General features: G+C 39.9%; 1 protein-coding gene across 1 annotated transcript in view; it reads right to left on the minus strand.

Moving 5' to 3' along the window:
• PARD3B (par-3 family cell polarity regulator beta) overlaps nucleotides 1-15,752 on the minus strand; it is a 427,889-nt gene that overhangs the window by 80,787 nt on the left and 331,350 nt on the right. Inside the window, exon 20 of the mRNA XM_087732270.1 lies at nucleotides 1,947-2,243. Within this exon, the coding sequence (XP_087588396.1) occupies nucleotides 1,947-2,243 (297 nt within the window). The remainder of the gene's footprint in view (nucleotides 1-1,946; nucleotides 2,244-15,752) is intronic.

Here is a 15,752-nt window from a genome sequence, read left to right on the forward strand (position 1 = left end):
AACAGCCTCTACAAGCCTGAGAAATTCAACAAAGCGAAGTTGTTGTGGACTGTTTGTCTTTCTGTACAGAATCAACACAGATGGAACAGCCTCTCAGCGTGACTTCTGATCACGGGTTCAGATACGAGGTAACTTTTCTTGCCTGTTAGATGGTTTGGGTTTAGTTTTTCACTGAGTTATCATGCTATCATGCAATGACAGCTAAATCCACACTAAAATCCAGGATCCCAACACTGAATCCAAACACGGTTGGGACTTCAGTCTTGTCCACATAGCAAGTCAGGAGTTCATTCAGTGTAGCTACAACCTCAATACAAGCAATCAAATAAAACAGGCCAAAGGGAAAGACTTGAGCATTTTTTTTTGCTGCATGGAAAAACAATGTATAGACCACACTTCAAAACTGATGACATCTTTAAAATGTAAAGCTATAAAGTCCTGTTAAAACTGAAATTATGAAGCAGCCTTTATGACAATGTCTTACTCCAACTGAGTTACATCTGTATATATTTATATTTGAAAAATATATGAACCTGAATTTAGACTCCCTCCCACTGGGAATTCTCAGATCTTGGTTTATTAAGTTAGTATGAACCCAGTTTCTGACCCCTTCCCTATATACAAACGTTCGTGCGACTTCAGTGACAATCGCCTCAAGCCTTTTCTAGTAAAGCAAAACCCGCTAGATGGCAAAAAGCTGCGATCACTACCTCTTATTTCACCCTCTTCACCCTTATGCAGTAGGGGAAGAGTTAATAATATGGAAGAAAAATTCAGCAATGTCATTATGTTTCGAAAGATCTCTACCATACTGTATTTAGGTGAAAAAGAGAGATACTTGGCCCATTCCCTGCTACAAACTTAGATTTACGTCAGAAGTGTTTTATTACTATTTATAGCAATGACTCAGGAGACGTTTTTGAAGTGCTATGATGCCACAAACTGAAAATGCTCCTATATCTGTGCTCACATATTTCTCCAAAATTAACAAGTGTGATATCACATAGCACAGATTGAAGCTATGGGGAGACACTACAGATTATAATATGAAATCAATGCGTGAACAATTCCTTAAGTCCCCCACGTCTTACTCTGTCAGCTCTTCTTTTCACATAGACTTGTATATCTTGCCTATGCACTCATACATTGGTTTGAAAAAACCCAACATCGATATATTAACGCCATGATAGTAATGAAGTCTTACGTTCTTTTAGCCCCAAATTCCAGAAGCAACCAGTTTTAAAATTATCATTATGGTGGGTACATCATCAACTCAAAGGAATTTCTGTTTTGTTTTTAATCCAGGGAAAAACTTGACCATCTTTCTTTAATGCTATCAACCTGGAAGCTTGACAGTAAGGATTAAAAATTGTTCTTTCCTTCCCACTTGGTTATTGGAAAGGCTGTGAAAGGCAATCAGTCTTGTGGAGCCACACTTCAGAGTCTGCATAAAAATGCCATGATTCCCAGTCCTCTCCCCAACCTAATTTAAAGTGCATAATATCACACAGCTGGGGAAAACTAAACCATAAACATATGCAATATATCATGCTATCATACAAAACCTGTTACTAATAGGCACTTGATGATCAGCAGGATCAAAACGGATCTGAAAACAGAGATTATTTTTGCTGCAGGGTGAGAACTTTTCCCGATTGAGAGAGGGAAAAACACTCTCTCAGCAGTGCAGGAATTGGACTGGAGTCAGTTCATTCATTCCGCTTGTGAAATATGGACTTTTCTTTAATGATTTCTGTTTGACTGCTGCCTTGCTCAGATGCTTTGGGGATACTGTGCAGCAAATCATGGTTTTGGTTAAGAGGAAATCCATGGCTTTCTAGTCAGTAAATACAGGGGTTTGGGGCATCTGAACCACCCCCCCGCCTAGCCCCAGGCTCTCTCCCCACCAAGCTATCATTGTTTGTAATGCCAGGTGGCAATATTACCTGTCACCAGGATTCTGCGGGTAGTGCTGCTTGTTTATTTTTGCATACAGTCCTTCCAAGTGCTCCCTCTCCATTGGCGCTGAAGGAGAATCACGTGGATATACAAAGGTTTCTGGTACTGCTGGTGATGATGGCCTGTAGATGCTTGCTGCTGGATAAGCCTCTCGAAAGTGGTTCACTCTGGCATAATTTGGATCCATCTCATCATCGTCAATGTCAGGTCCTCCAGGACCAGTAGAATAATCACTCAGGCCTCTCAGTTGCTTTTGCCGTAACTCCTGATGCTTTGCACCAATCCTAACAATGAAAAAGAAAGAACAAATATACAGTTGGATCTGCTTCAACAGCAACCACAGACACTGATTCATTCACACAAATTTGGAGCACCAACCCCGAACTCAACTGTTTAGATCTTCCAGTACACTGTGAAACTGGTGCCAGATAAAACAAAATGGTGCATGCAGCAATTTTGTTCTTTATCTCTGGCAATCACCCTTGTAATCAAGGTTGGTCATCATTCTGATGAAAAAAATTAACGCTGAATATAGTGTGGCTTTTCACAAGCGTGTTTATGTGTGTGTGTATGTTTTAATTCTACATCTACCCTCCACTTTGCAGTTAATATACCTAACCCAATCCCGAAACTTTTTATCTAAATTAGCCAGTAAAATTGTTACTGCCCCTTGGTCACTTGACCCACCTAGCTTCTCCTAAATACATTAAACTTGTGAAAAGTGGATTAACTGTGAACATAAATGGAGAGATGGCACAGTTGTCTCAAATCAAAGGACCTCAGTTAATGTGCTGAAGATTTAATTTTTTTTTATTTTATTTTGGCTACATAAATGTGGAAATCATGCCTTATTATATAGGGGATAGGGACAAAGTAAAACAGCAAAGAAATTAATAGAAACCTGACAGAGATGAATTGGTACATATAAGTGAATTAAAGACTATTACTGGCAGTACTCCACTGTGATAAAGCCTAAGTGGTATTACAAAACCTGCTGCTAATCAGGGCCATTGTGTAATCTCTTTGGAATAGTAAAACATATTCAGGTAAATTTCAAACTCAGCTGATATTCAATGATTCAACATTCATGCTGGAGAAAAAAAAAACCTATAGCAAGGCTCTGTGAGCATGCAACTTCTGTTAACTCCGCAGCTACTCTTCACCATGGCGTAATTAAATGCAGTGAGATAGATCTGGCAGAATGCTGACCACAGTACGTAATAAATAGCATTTACAGAAAATAACAGAGCACGGAGGAAAAAACAAAGAAGGGAAGACAGATACAGAGACACAGTGCCTGACAGAAGAAGTCAACACATGCTGTTGACTGTATCTGAAGTACAGCAGCAGCGTAGAAAGAATAGTATAATTTGTACCATAGAAGAATAAGTAAAAAAGGTCTAGCAGACTTGGTTACCCCAGTAAAGCATAATGGCCTCAGGACTCTTCATAGTGAAAAATGAAGATGTTCTGGAGAAGGTCTTTAAAAGGCACAGAGAAAATGGTTTCCTAAAGAAATAGATGAGCACATTGGGAGCTTCCAGTCTGACAGACAGGAGCTATTAAGTGCAGAATGGGATTCATACTGTTTATTTTGCTTCATTAGAATTGTACCATCAAAATAAATGCTAATACTTTTCAAACAGTTTGTAGCTAAAAAGGTTCAAAAATAATTCTAATGAGAACAGCACGCCTTTCTACATATATACTTGAGTACATTAATGTGTACCATGCATGCTTTCCAGTTACACCTCTCCATTAACTGTACTAGGACATATCTAGAGGTGACGCTAGTTTTTAACACTTAAAACGTAGTCATACTTTACAGTGGGATGAGCCTGCATATGATACAGTCCTTGACAGTCGGGGTGGTGCCCACTATCCACTCTGCCTTCCCTCAGTGAAGCAGCTGACCTTTCTCCTCTCTAGTATTCGAGTACTGTGAGCAGTTTGGGGTGCCTCAGTATAAGAAGGACATCAGACTATTAGAGTGTGTCCAGAGGAGGGTGACCAAGATGGTGAAAGGCCTCAAGGGCAAGATTCAGGAGGAGCAGCTGAGGTCACTTGGTTTGTTCAGCTTGGAGAAGAGAAGGCTGAGGGGTGACCTCATCACAGTCTACAGCTTTCTCAAGGGGGGCAGCGGAGGGGGAGGTGCTGATCTCCTTTCTCTGGTGACCAGCGATAGGACACAAGGAAAGGGCATGAAGTTGCATCAGGGGCAGTTCAGATTGGACATTAGGAAAAGGTTCTTCACTGAGAGGGTGGTCGGTCACTGGAACAGGCTCCCCAGGGAAATGGTCATGGCACCAAGCCTGCCAGCATTCAAGGAACATCTGGACGATGCTCTTAGTCATATGGTTTAGTTTTAGGTAGTCCTGTGAGGAGCAGGGAGTTGGACTTGATGATCCTCATGGGTCCCTTCCAACTTGAGATATTATATGATTCTATGAAATATTTTAATATAAAGACCATGTGCAAGAATAATATCTTCCTAACACACCATTTCTACTTTTCCTCAACTTCCTGATCCCAGCCCAGTTAGTTAATTTCTTTAATTTTTCTTCAGATATCATTAAAAATACTCAGAAAGCCTTAATGTAATCTACTACAGTAGTTCTTAGAGATGAAAGGATGATAAGAAAAAATAACTACAATCCATCTATATCCTTAACACCTCTCAGGTTTCTACACTGAGGCTTCCTAAGAATTTCTCCTTTTTTCTTCCTGGAGCTTCTCTCCCTGTACCATCACCCTCCTCCTCCCGTAACCTTCACTCCACTTCTCTTTTGCTTCAGGTTTTCATGCCACACACACTTCCTATTTTGAATTCAAATGGTGGCCCGGGTCAGGATAGGCGTTATGCTCAAGTGCAACCTCACCCAGGGTAAGGCAGTGTCTTGAAGAAGTTGCAGACTTCAAAATGAGCCTTTGATTTTGCACAATTCTGACTCTATCCACAAGGTAGATTTTACTGGAGAATCTTATGGAGGGCATAGCCTGGTGTCAATACGTGATCAATTCAGTTAGTAAGGCACGTATTCTCTCATTTTACTGCTGATTGCACTGGCTTAGCTGGCTGATGGCTTCTTGGGACAGCAAGAGTTTAATGGCATTTGCAAAACGATGGGACATACAACTTATTCTTTGTAAAACTAATGATGACACTGGTATAGACCTTGGTAAAAGCCATGCTTTTATTCATAAAGCAATGGACAATGGCACGAGGAGAAAGTCAACACCGAGGAGCTGCATATGAAAACAGAAAACTAAAAAGCAGTGGGCAGCTTGCATTTCCATGTAAACCACAAACCAGTGCCAGCAAATAAGTAATAATTAGAGAGCAGCTGAAAGTGTGCAAAGACTTCATCCTCCAAGGGTTTGTGAATAAAGATAAAAGAGAGATTATGCAGCAGGGAGTGGTGGAGGGAGCCAGTCTGGCGGTGTCTGTGAGTGAAACACCACATTCATCGTTCACATAAAGGAACTTGGGGCAAAGTTATCACTTGGTCCATTCACGTAAAACCCAGTCTTTTCAGGTAGGCCATCGTCCTACAAAGACAGGGATGGATTTCAATTGCAAATAAGGCCTCAGACATCAATGAAGCAGGGAGGGAGGCCTATGCTGCCGATTTCCATCTTGTATACATACACGGACCTCTAGAGAAACCCTCTTGCAGAAGGATTAATATTTTACATGTCCCACATGGGATTATGTCAGAAATGTAAAAATGAAGGCACTATCTTCATTTAAAAAAAAAAAAAAAAAATCACACAAGTAACTGTTAGCTCCTGCACCCAATAACTCTGTCAGTTTGGTAGTAGTCCTTGCCTCTGATTATCCTGCTGCTCTTCTACTAAAATGCATAGAGCACTTTGAGATTGTTGCTGTCTTCCAGATTAACTCTGAAAAAGCACCAAATGGTCTTAAAAACCTGGGAAACTGTGGAGGGCTTCACCCTCAATTAATGACCAAAAAAGCCTAAACAAAGTCTTCAGGGCAGGAATATATCATATGAGTTATAAGTTTCATGGCACATGCAGGTCCATGTGGGATGGTACAGGCAGAAAAATGGGAGGACGCTGCATTTCAAGGAACGGTCTTACTACCTGCCAGTGCAGAAGGCATAGCACACAGTCCCAAGAAGAATCACAGCAGTTTCTCAGAACATGATGAGCCATAATGTTCTTTGGACCAATACATCACCTGTTCCCTAAGTATTTAAGACCTATTTGAAAGCAAGAGTAGTGCAGCACAGCAGCATCACGTGAATCTTGCTTTCATGTCTGACAGTGAGAGTAATTTGTCCTGCTATCAATACTGGTATATTCTGCACAACAAAAGCTGGAATTAGGTCACCACAATTTTCTTTTGTTCCTGTGAATAAGCCTCGCTTTTTCAACTTCTCCTTCTGAATGCAATCTTCAATCGCTGCCACTATTATAAGTCGAACCTGCTCAAGAACAATTATTTCTGTTCTATATTATATGGACCAGTCAATATCAGGTTACATGAAATTCTTCATGATCAATGTTTCGTCTTTTCAATATGGCTATTACAATTGCATTAATATTTCTTGTTTCCTTTTTACTCTTCCATACAAATCTATAAGGTTTGCCCAGTGATCTCTTTCTCATTTCAATCCAAGTGTTCAAATATAGGGAAACAAACTATCAGATGGCTGTTTTTTCTTTCTTTCTATTTACGTGTCCTTCCACGCCTTCTCTTACATTTTTCACCTTTGAAGTTTCTTCACATTTTTGTGACATTTTAAATATCCTCACTGTATTTCAGCAGCATGTTTTCACCCAGTTTCAAAGCAATCTTTTCTATAGTACATCCCAGTAGGTGCCCAGGAGTTCTTTACTGGCATACAAAATATGAATGTGCTGTTCCACTCCTATAATGCTCTGCCAACCCTGCTAAGCAGGCTACTTCTGCTATATCCGACTCTAGTCATTTACCATTTCTGCACCTCCCTCTGCATTTCTCCCTGTCTGAAACTGCATTATCTTTACTACCCATCACAAAAAATAAAAAAAAACCCAACTTCTATATCAACACAACTATCATAGCAATCAGCTTACAGCTATTATGAACAAACAATTACTACAAGAGAGCCCCAAACTCGCAGCACAGGATGGGTCTGGTTAAACAACTGGTGCAAATTTGTGACAAAAGATAAAATGTCACTCAGCACCATGATGCTGGCAGTGAAACCAGAGATGAGAAGAGGCACAGGTCACCATCTGAACAATTTAGTGTAGCACTAAAGTTTCTACAAACTTCCTGATGAGGGAAAGGGAAAAGAAAAACTCACACAGAATGAAGGGAAGTTAGATATATTTCCTTTTGGGTATCCCATATCAATCCTGCTTGCTCTCTTCCGCCACCTGAACACCATCCTCTCCAGTTAAATCACTGCATGACAACTACATCAACTTCCCTTAGCTGTGTTTCTGTAAAAACACAATCTTTGCACACAAGCAGCCAGAGGACAGGCAACAGAAGTACCATATCAAGCAATGCCCTTTTCTTTTTTCCTGTGACCCATCTTTTTCTCAATAGCAATCAAACACATATCCTATCTTAACCTTTTCTGTTGCTTTCAAGACCCACTAGCTATCACTAGAACCTTTGTCTACAACAAATAATTTCAGCAAAAAAATATCGTTTGATAAAATATATAACCTCAATAGAACTACTGTTAACATTTCCAAAACATGTTGCATCCTATTTGTAGAAGTCAAATGAAGAGAGGATCCTATATACCTAATCTACTTCTGGAAGTGCGATGTGGTATTTTGAAAACACTTCTCTACACCTCACATACTATTCAGTAGCACATCCCTAGAGCTGTAAATCAAGGAAACGCTCTCATTTATCCTTCGAACAATCTTCCTATCTGACATATCCACACAAATCATATATGGTTATTTCTCATGTACTGACACATGAAAAGATGCATAAACCTAGAGTGCAGCAGCCATAAAAGGGTTAACAGCCCAAAAAGCTCCTTCCAGCTGCAGCTCAGACACAGGATTGAGTTACTGTGGCTTAACAAGTTATTGTGTTTCTGCTGAGCTACTGTCAATGACCACATATGTATTCGCCGCCTGTGACGAACACAATGTAAAACGCTTTAGCTTGACATCAGTGACAGAGATACTGACAGGCAAAAGCTGGCTTAAAAGACTGCAATGCACGCAGAGTGAGGCAGCTGCAGGAAGGGATATGGACCACCTCAAGAAAACTCCAGAAGAGCTGAGCAGAAGTGACTTTTGGAGCAGACCCAGAAATGCTTTAGGGAATAGAATGAGAGGGCTAGGAAAAGCTGCGAGAGACGCTCCTCATCTCTTGGCCCACCAGGCAGAAGCTGGGTGGGTGGCTGGGTTGCGAGTGGGGAACAAGAAAATGCTGAAACTTCTCAAACCAGTGCTCTAAGCCTCTGTGAAAATTAAAACACAGGACAACATTACCAGGACAGTAGCCCAAAGGCCAGGGTTATTAAAAGCTGTAGAACCCAAAGACTGCCTTCAATGGGGAACAAACAGCAAGATACTGGATGCAGCCCAACATGCAGTTCTGGAGGCCCAACACCAGCCCTAGCTCAAAAGGAGCTTTGCGCAGTGAGTCCCAGTCTAACAAGCTGTCACCTTGGATCAGACAAAACTCAAAGCAGCATGTCCTCCTGGCTCTGCCACCCCCAAGCAAGGGACAGGGCGCCTGCTGCCCAACAGGAGCATGAGAAGCAAGTCAGTGGTACCACCAGCTACTAGATCTGGCCACAGTGTAAAAACTGCAGGTGGGAAGCTCAGCCCAGGAGAGACCATAGACCCTCTTACTCTGAGAGCTGCAAGGCTGCACTTCACATCAGAACAGTTTTGGATGTGGAAAACTGACCAAAATAGGCCCACAACAAAAAAGCACAACCTTTCCTGCGGTGTTTGAACTCCTCCTTTGCACTCCCCACAAGCTCTGGGTCATCCTGTTTCTTCTGACTTTCCGGGGAAAGCGTAAAAGTGATGGAACATTTTTTTATTTACCATGCACAGACCATGCGCTTAGCACTGAGCAGAGCACAAAGAATGACATGGTTTGAGCCCCCAGGTGCCTATTTAAGTAGATAAAGACAGGACAGAAAATGCAGTTGCTGACCAAAACAGGGTATTTCACAAAGGGACCTTGTTTTATACTTCAGATGAATAGAGCAACATTTCTTGTATGGTGGATTAAAAGCAATAGACTTTGTGGAAGCGCAAACAGGTATAGGAATGAGCAAGATGCTGGCTAAGTCAATGAAAAATGTTCCCCAGGGGACAAGGATGAATAGCAAGCAAAGACAAAATGTGTAACAGAAACAGGGCCATAGGTCTTTTAGGATAATTTCTATTCTATTTGTAGTGAGAGGAGCAAAATAAGAGCAGGGAAGCGAGTGTGCGTACAATCAATTTGACGTATGCCTAAACTCCAAAAAAGGACCTGATCCTTTAAGTCTTTTGAGATCACTGAGATGCTAAATATTCTTCCACTCATGTGGTTGTTCCTTGTGAACAGCAGAAAAGCTGCTGCACTTTTTTCCCCACCCATGTGACTCTCCCCGAGATCTACATACCGCAATGATTACTCAATTTACATCTGATTTAGTATCTTAATACTTCAACTGTGATTTTACATAACATTTCTGCTTTTGTCTCTCATTTACCTAATTCATACATATATTGAGTAACGGGTTGTCTAGAGGAAAGCAGCCTATTTCTGCAGGAGGTCACTTAGATTTCCATTGGCTTTAATGTTTTAATTCCTTTCTAGCTGCTAGCAAAATATATTTTGGTAACTAAAATCTTGTATTTTCATTCATTTACATAATAGTGAACTGAATACATCCTGCCTTCAGATATTCATAAGTCATAATCACTGATGGGAATGGGTAAATTTCACTTGAATATCTGAGGAGATAATTTCAGTACAGTGCTTTTAATTTTTTTTATTTCATAATCATTTTTCAGACAGGCATGGTCTATAGTGACATTAACAATCTTATTTGAACCTGCATCTTTTATCAGGAAAAGACTCATTTTGTATTTTTTCAATCATCACCTAGGAAAACTCTAGAGGCAGGCAAGTCTTACAGCTTAAAAAAAGAAAAAAAAATCCACCTCTTGCCAGTAAATTGAGGACATCTGATATGGACTCATCAAGACTCAAACAATATCTAATTTAGTATTATCTTTCAGGGTATTCTGCTGGAGGCATATTTGTCGAAAACATCTTCCCCATAAGCTATGCAAGTGTTTCTTCATTCCAGCTCACTCTATTGTGCTGGATTTGAACATCTTTCCCCCCATAATTAGTATCTGTAATTGTAAACAAGAACAGAAACAGCCTCAGAAATATAAAAGGCAAGCCACACATTCAAGGGAGTAAGAGACTGCAACTTGGGCTAAACAAGATAGATCTTATAACAGCATTAACTGGCTCAATGATAAAAACCACCAGGGCTAAACATAAAATATTGCCTGTTCTAGATAACTACCCCATACCCGTATAACACTGAACTGACTAAAGAAGCTGCCTTTGGAGGGTTGTAAGTAAAGAAACGGTGGAAAGAAAAAAACCTAAGATGGAGACAGAACTACATTGACCTTAAAATTTAAGATTATGACAAACTGAAGATGAAACATAGCCCTTTCATACCACAAAATGAGGAGTGTGAGCTTTGGATAGACAAGACTGAGGTTTTAATGTTCTTCCATTTATTTCAGAGGTGACAGGGAGTGATTACCAACTCACACAGGATCCTGCCCTCTAAAGAAAATCCTGGCTCTAATGAGGTCAGTGCATTTTCCCCCACCCCGTGAACTTCAATGAGAATAGGATTTTACCTTTGCTGTTAAATCTGAGGAAGTTTTTCTGTCTTTCATCCACATTAGTGTACACTAGGTGAAATGCAGCACATTACAGAAGGACAGCTATTGGAAAAGCCAAGTATATTATATTGTGTATTTTACTACATTACGCAATTTTCTTTACTCACAACTATCCCAAGTTATTTTTTAAAGTGACAATATCAGAAAAATTTAGGTTGGAAGGAACCCTCTGAAGGTCACCCTGCTCAATTCTCCTGCTGAAAGTAAGGCTGACTGCATAGATCAGGTTTGCTCAGCCTCCTGTCAACAGGATGTTCCTTGTTTTGTGACAATGTGGATTAGATAGTGGAACCATTCCAGGTTTGCCAAAATTACTTTGGCATCTTTCACCTGAGATGTTCCCATGCCTTTAAGAGCTCCAAGCTCCTCCTGCAAAATGGCCTTGAGTCTGCAGGGACTTTGCAGACAATAGGTAAATTGCAGGCCTAGTTGTCAACACTGATTTAAGGGAATTCTCAGGCTGCTGTAATTTGTACTTCTGCATTAAAAAGATAGGTAAGGTGCTGTGCACATCATACCTGAGTCCCTTTTGATAACATTTGGAACAATCAATCATGAAAAGAGAATCAAAATAACAGAATACTCCTAGAAAGCAAAATTTGACTTTGCTTATATTTTAGTCATTGGGAACTTAATGTCAGGAATAGAAACAATACCAATTGCAGTCAAAGTCACAGATTCACCTCTCCGACCAAGACATCAAGCAAATTATTTCAGAGAAGTTATCAGATAAACAGTGAACAAAGTAACTGCAGGATACCTGCAGAAAAACCATGGGGAGACAGAGACATCAGTCTATGAACTGATTCATTGCCACTGACCAGCTCAGCTCCAGCAATTGCTGTAGTAGATATCAGTCAAAAACACTGAGGATTGTAACACTGTCTTAAGAAAAATACCAGAGACACTGTAATGACCACGGGAAGACACAACATTAATTTAACACCTCATGAAAACCCACCATCCACAACCACCTGAAGTAACATAGCTTAGAACAGCCCCAGGAAGGCTGACACCTACTCAGTCCCCGAGGCCTCCTCCTTCAGTAAGTGGGTATTCTGGGAACACATCCTGCACGGATACTCGCAGCTCCACCTAGCTACTGAGACCTCATTAGTTCACACAACCATCTCTGCAACCGCATAAACATTATGCCTTCATTTGAATGAAATCCAAGTAGTGGAAGGAGCAAGCCTAGCTCCATGTGATAGGATATTCCATGCACATTTCTTTATTCTACACATATGACATTGAACCTGGAACCTATTGAACAGAATCTCTCTGTTCAAGAACAGGAACAGTCTCCATCTGTTAGTCTAGGATTCACAGGTTGTTTCTAATTAACAGTCCTAGATTAGAAAGCAAAACTCAGCTTTGACTAAACAGACAAAGCTTTAAGACTTTCAGTTATTTTGGTTTAAGCTCACTATGGAGAATTACACACACAAACTGATTTCCTGCCTGACTGTCTATCCCCACGAGTTGTATTCTCATTTTTTTCCCCGTTGGTAAGGGAGCGAGAACAGGAATTCTGTGCTGTGGCATTGCTTCAAAGTGCATGGCAAAGATTTATGATAGACTGTCATAGATCACATATGGAAGGGCAAGGAATGAAATGCAGCTTCCAAGTCATTCTTATGCCTTTATTGATTTTGGGGTAGGCAAGAGCTGACCTACATTCGGTACTGCATCAAAGAAATCCCTAGGCCAGATTAGTCTGTCTCCCAGAAAGTACTCTACTACCCAGGTCAGCTAGTACCCTGGTTAGTTTCTCTGTATTAGTTTGGCCTGTAAAAGTTTCTAATGGCACTATTTCTGTTTTAAAGTGCCATTTTAAAAAAACATCAAGTAATAAAACTCCCATATATACAAAAAAGAACCACACATTGGCCCATTTATGCAACGAAGAGCCAGACCATTGCCCCTGACCTGCTCTGACCTTTTAGGTGGGCAGGTGGCACGGCTTGTGAAAACTGGTCTCCAGAGCAAAGTGAAACCAGTGCCTCAATGAAGGGCAAACCAAGGACGCTATATGGCTTGGATGAGAATTTGGATGCTTAAATTTAGAGGGTATGGCTACGACACCCAGAAAGTGCTATTTCCAGCAGTCTCTGACACCTGGAATAGTACTGTGATAGTTAAAGAAAAAGGCCAATTCCATGTGCCATTCTGCTATCCTCAATTCTTAATATTCTTGAGCTAGGACAATCTGGGATCAACTCTCAGCCTAATGTTGTCGTAAAAATGTCCTCCAGCAGTGGATTAGCCACATGAAGCAGCTCAAAAATTGCTGTTTGGTTCTAAATGCCACATCACAGCCTGTGAAAGGTAGGTGAGAACCGTCTACGTCAGCTACTCATAAGCAAACACCAATCTCTCAATGTTCAGTGGTAGGCTTTTATTACATGTTCTGGTATGCAGAGCAGCAGCAGATCTAAAATGAGAATCATTCAGAATCAATGGGTTGGGATTAATCTGTCCTCCTGTCCAGTGCAAGTGCTGCCACAGTAATAAACAGAAATCTGATAACTTCATACTGTCAGCACAAAATGAAACTATGACCTTGACCTGTGCAACATCATCCAGTAATTTTTTCATAACTTCAACATACCATACTACACGGCTATGATCTAATAAGAATCTAAAAGTAATTAACTGGAATTTTTGAAAACTGAAGCCTTAATCAAATATGTATTCTTATCAGGGTTGCAAGCCAGCAATAAATTGGGACATTTAAAAAACTGGGATCCAATCCAATCTGTGATCTGATCAGGGTTCAATGGTTATAATAAATTGGGAGTATTAAAACTGGGATCACATCCAACACTTTATTTTGCCTAAACCACAGGACCTAGCTGTGCTGCAAAGTCAGGAATACTCAATGAACAGATACACCATGTTGGATTAACCCTTAATAAATAATGATGCACAAGCTCAGGAGTCCCAAAAACATGTGGTTTAGCACAGAGCTTAATGGTGAGAAGAGCAATTACCAACATTTTATCAGAGATCAATATGCACTATAAACAGCCATAAGAACACTTTTAGACTTGGCAAGTGGATAACACAGGCACAAAAGCTACACGGGGTCGGTAACAATATGTGTATGGATGAATGCGCTCTAAGATGTACCACACATTCAAATATCATACTTTAGTTTTTGTAACAATCAGAGTTTCAACTTTTGATTCAAAACAATTTGGCTTTTCCATGATACTGCCACACTGCATACAGCCATTCTTGTTTTCATTTTGATTTCCAGTAACATACAAATTGTCTGTAATTAAATATAATGAAACAAATGCTGACAGAAATGGAATGGAGTTTCACTCACAAGTATTCTCTCATATATAAGTGGCTTCTAAATGTTGTTTCTGTAAGATGCATTCCCTTCGTACAGGGATCTTGCAGCTGCAAAATTAAACCTCTGTTTGCCAAATATCAAAAACATATGTATTGATTTTTTTAACTATGGGAACAGGCAACAAGCATCAGAGCTGATAAGACAAGAGAGAAGCTCTTTTCAATTGCTGGAAGGTTTCTGAAAAGTAAAGGAAATTCAGTCTTTAATATAAAAACTGAAACCATTTATTTTTACCCAAATTTGAGATTCACTGTAACTTAAGCATTCAGTTCAGACGTTCAGAAAACAAGGGCCAGATGTTCCTTCTGCTTCTCTAGCACTCTACTCAAAAACATAATACGATTAAAAAAAAATCCTCACTTAATTCCAATGAGGACTACAAAACCAAGACTGTTTTAACAAAACAACAAACCACTACTACGAACACGTGCAGAGTATTATTTTTTACATATAGTGCCTCTTTATTCACCAGCTCGTATGCTACTTTTAAAAATCACCCTGTTTTCAACAAGGCGCTTCATTTTGTGAAATTTACTCTAATGTCAAGGAAATGTTCAACTCTGCTGGAAGAGAGACTTTGGTCTCAGCAGGAATAGTCCAGTAAAATAATCCTAAACAAACAGGAAAAAATAGTTTTCTTTCAATTGATAGTCACTTTATTTGCATTTGAAAGGCAAACAAATTAGTACATGTAAAACTCAAGTGCCCAATGTATTTATCTAGTTTGTTTTACAATGATTTTCAAACGTTAGAAAATTAAAAAGCACGCCCAAACAAGTGGGAAAAAGATGGAGGAAGGGAGGAAGAGAAATCTTGTTTTGAGGGAAAGAAAAGAGAGGATCTCTTCCACTATTTAATAATGTAGTGAACATCTTGTTGTTAAAACGATAAATTCTGAGTAATTTATACAGAACACATCTTGTTGTTAAAATGATAAATTCTGAGTGATTTATACAGAACACATCTTGTTGTTAAAATGATAAATTCTGAGTAATTTATACAGAACACACTAAAAATACAGATTTGAGTCAGCTTGATCAAAATAAACCTCAGACATAGCATTTGCTTTTTCCTTTTATGGGCAGATTCTAGACCTTTGGAGCACATGCTTTATTACAGACAAACTCTTTGAAGCATGAACAAAATGATGAGTTTATTTAAAATAGGGCCTCAGTCCAATGAACCACTTGACTTGTGTCAGGAAGGACAAACCACCACCTCAGAGAACTAGATCACCAGTTAAATCTGTCCTCCTGAACTATGTCATGAACTTCTGACTTTCTCCAGTCCGGTTTCAGCGACATTGCATCGCTGTAGCACAGGGAAAGCTAAGGGAGGTAGGGGGAGAAGAAGAAAACAGTGGTATTTAGAGGAGGTGCTGACTTCACATTCAATTGGACACAGATAAGGCTATTACTAAACAAGGAATGCCTAACATCCTAAGTTCCAGTTAACCAGTTGAAGCCTGCAGAAGAGTCATATAATAAAATACTGACTTTGA

Source organism: Nipponia nippon, unplaced genomic scaffold, assembly GCF_047370975.1.
Source record: "Nipponia nippon isolate SJK-2023a ecotype South Korea unplaced genomic scaffold, ASM4737097v1 scaffold_5, whole genome shotgun sequence".
Taxonomy (NCBI): Eukaryota; Metazoa; Chordata; class Aves; order Pelecaniformes; family Threskiornithidae; genus Nipponia; species Nipponia nippon.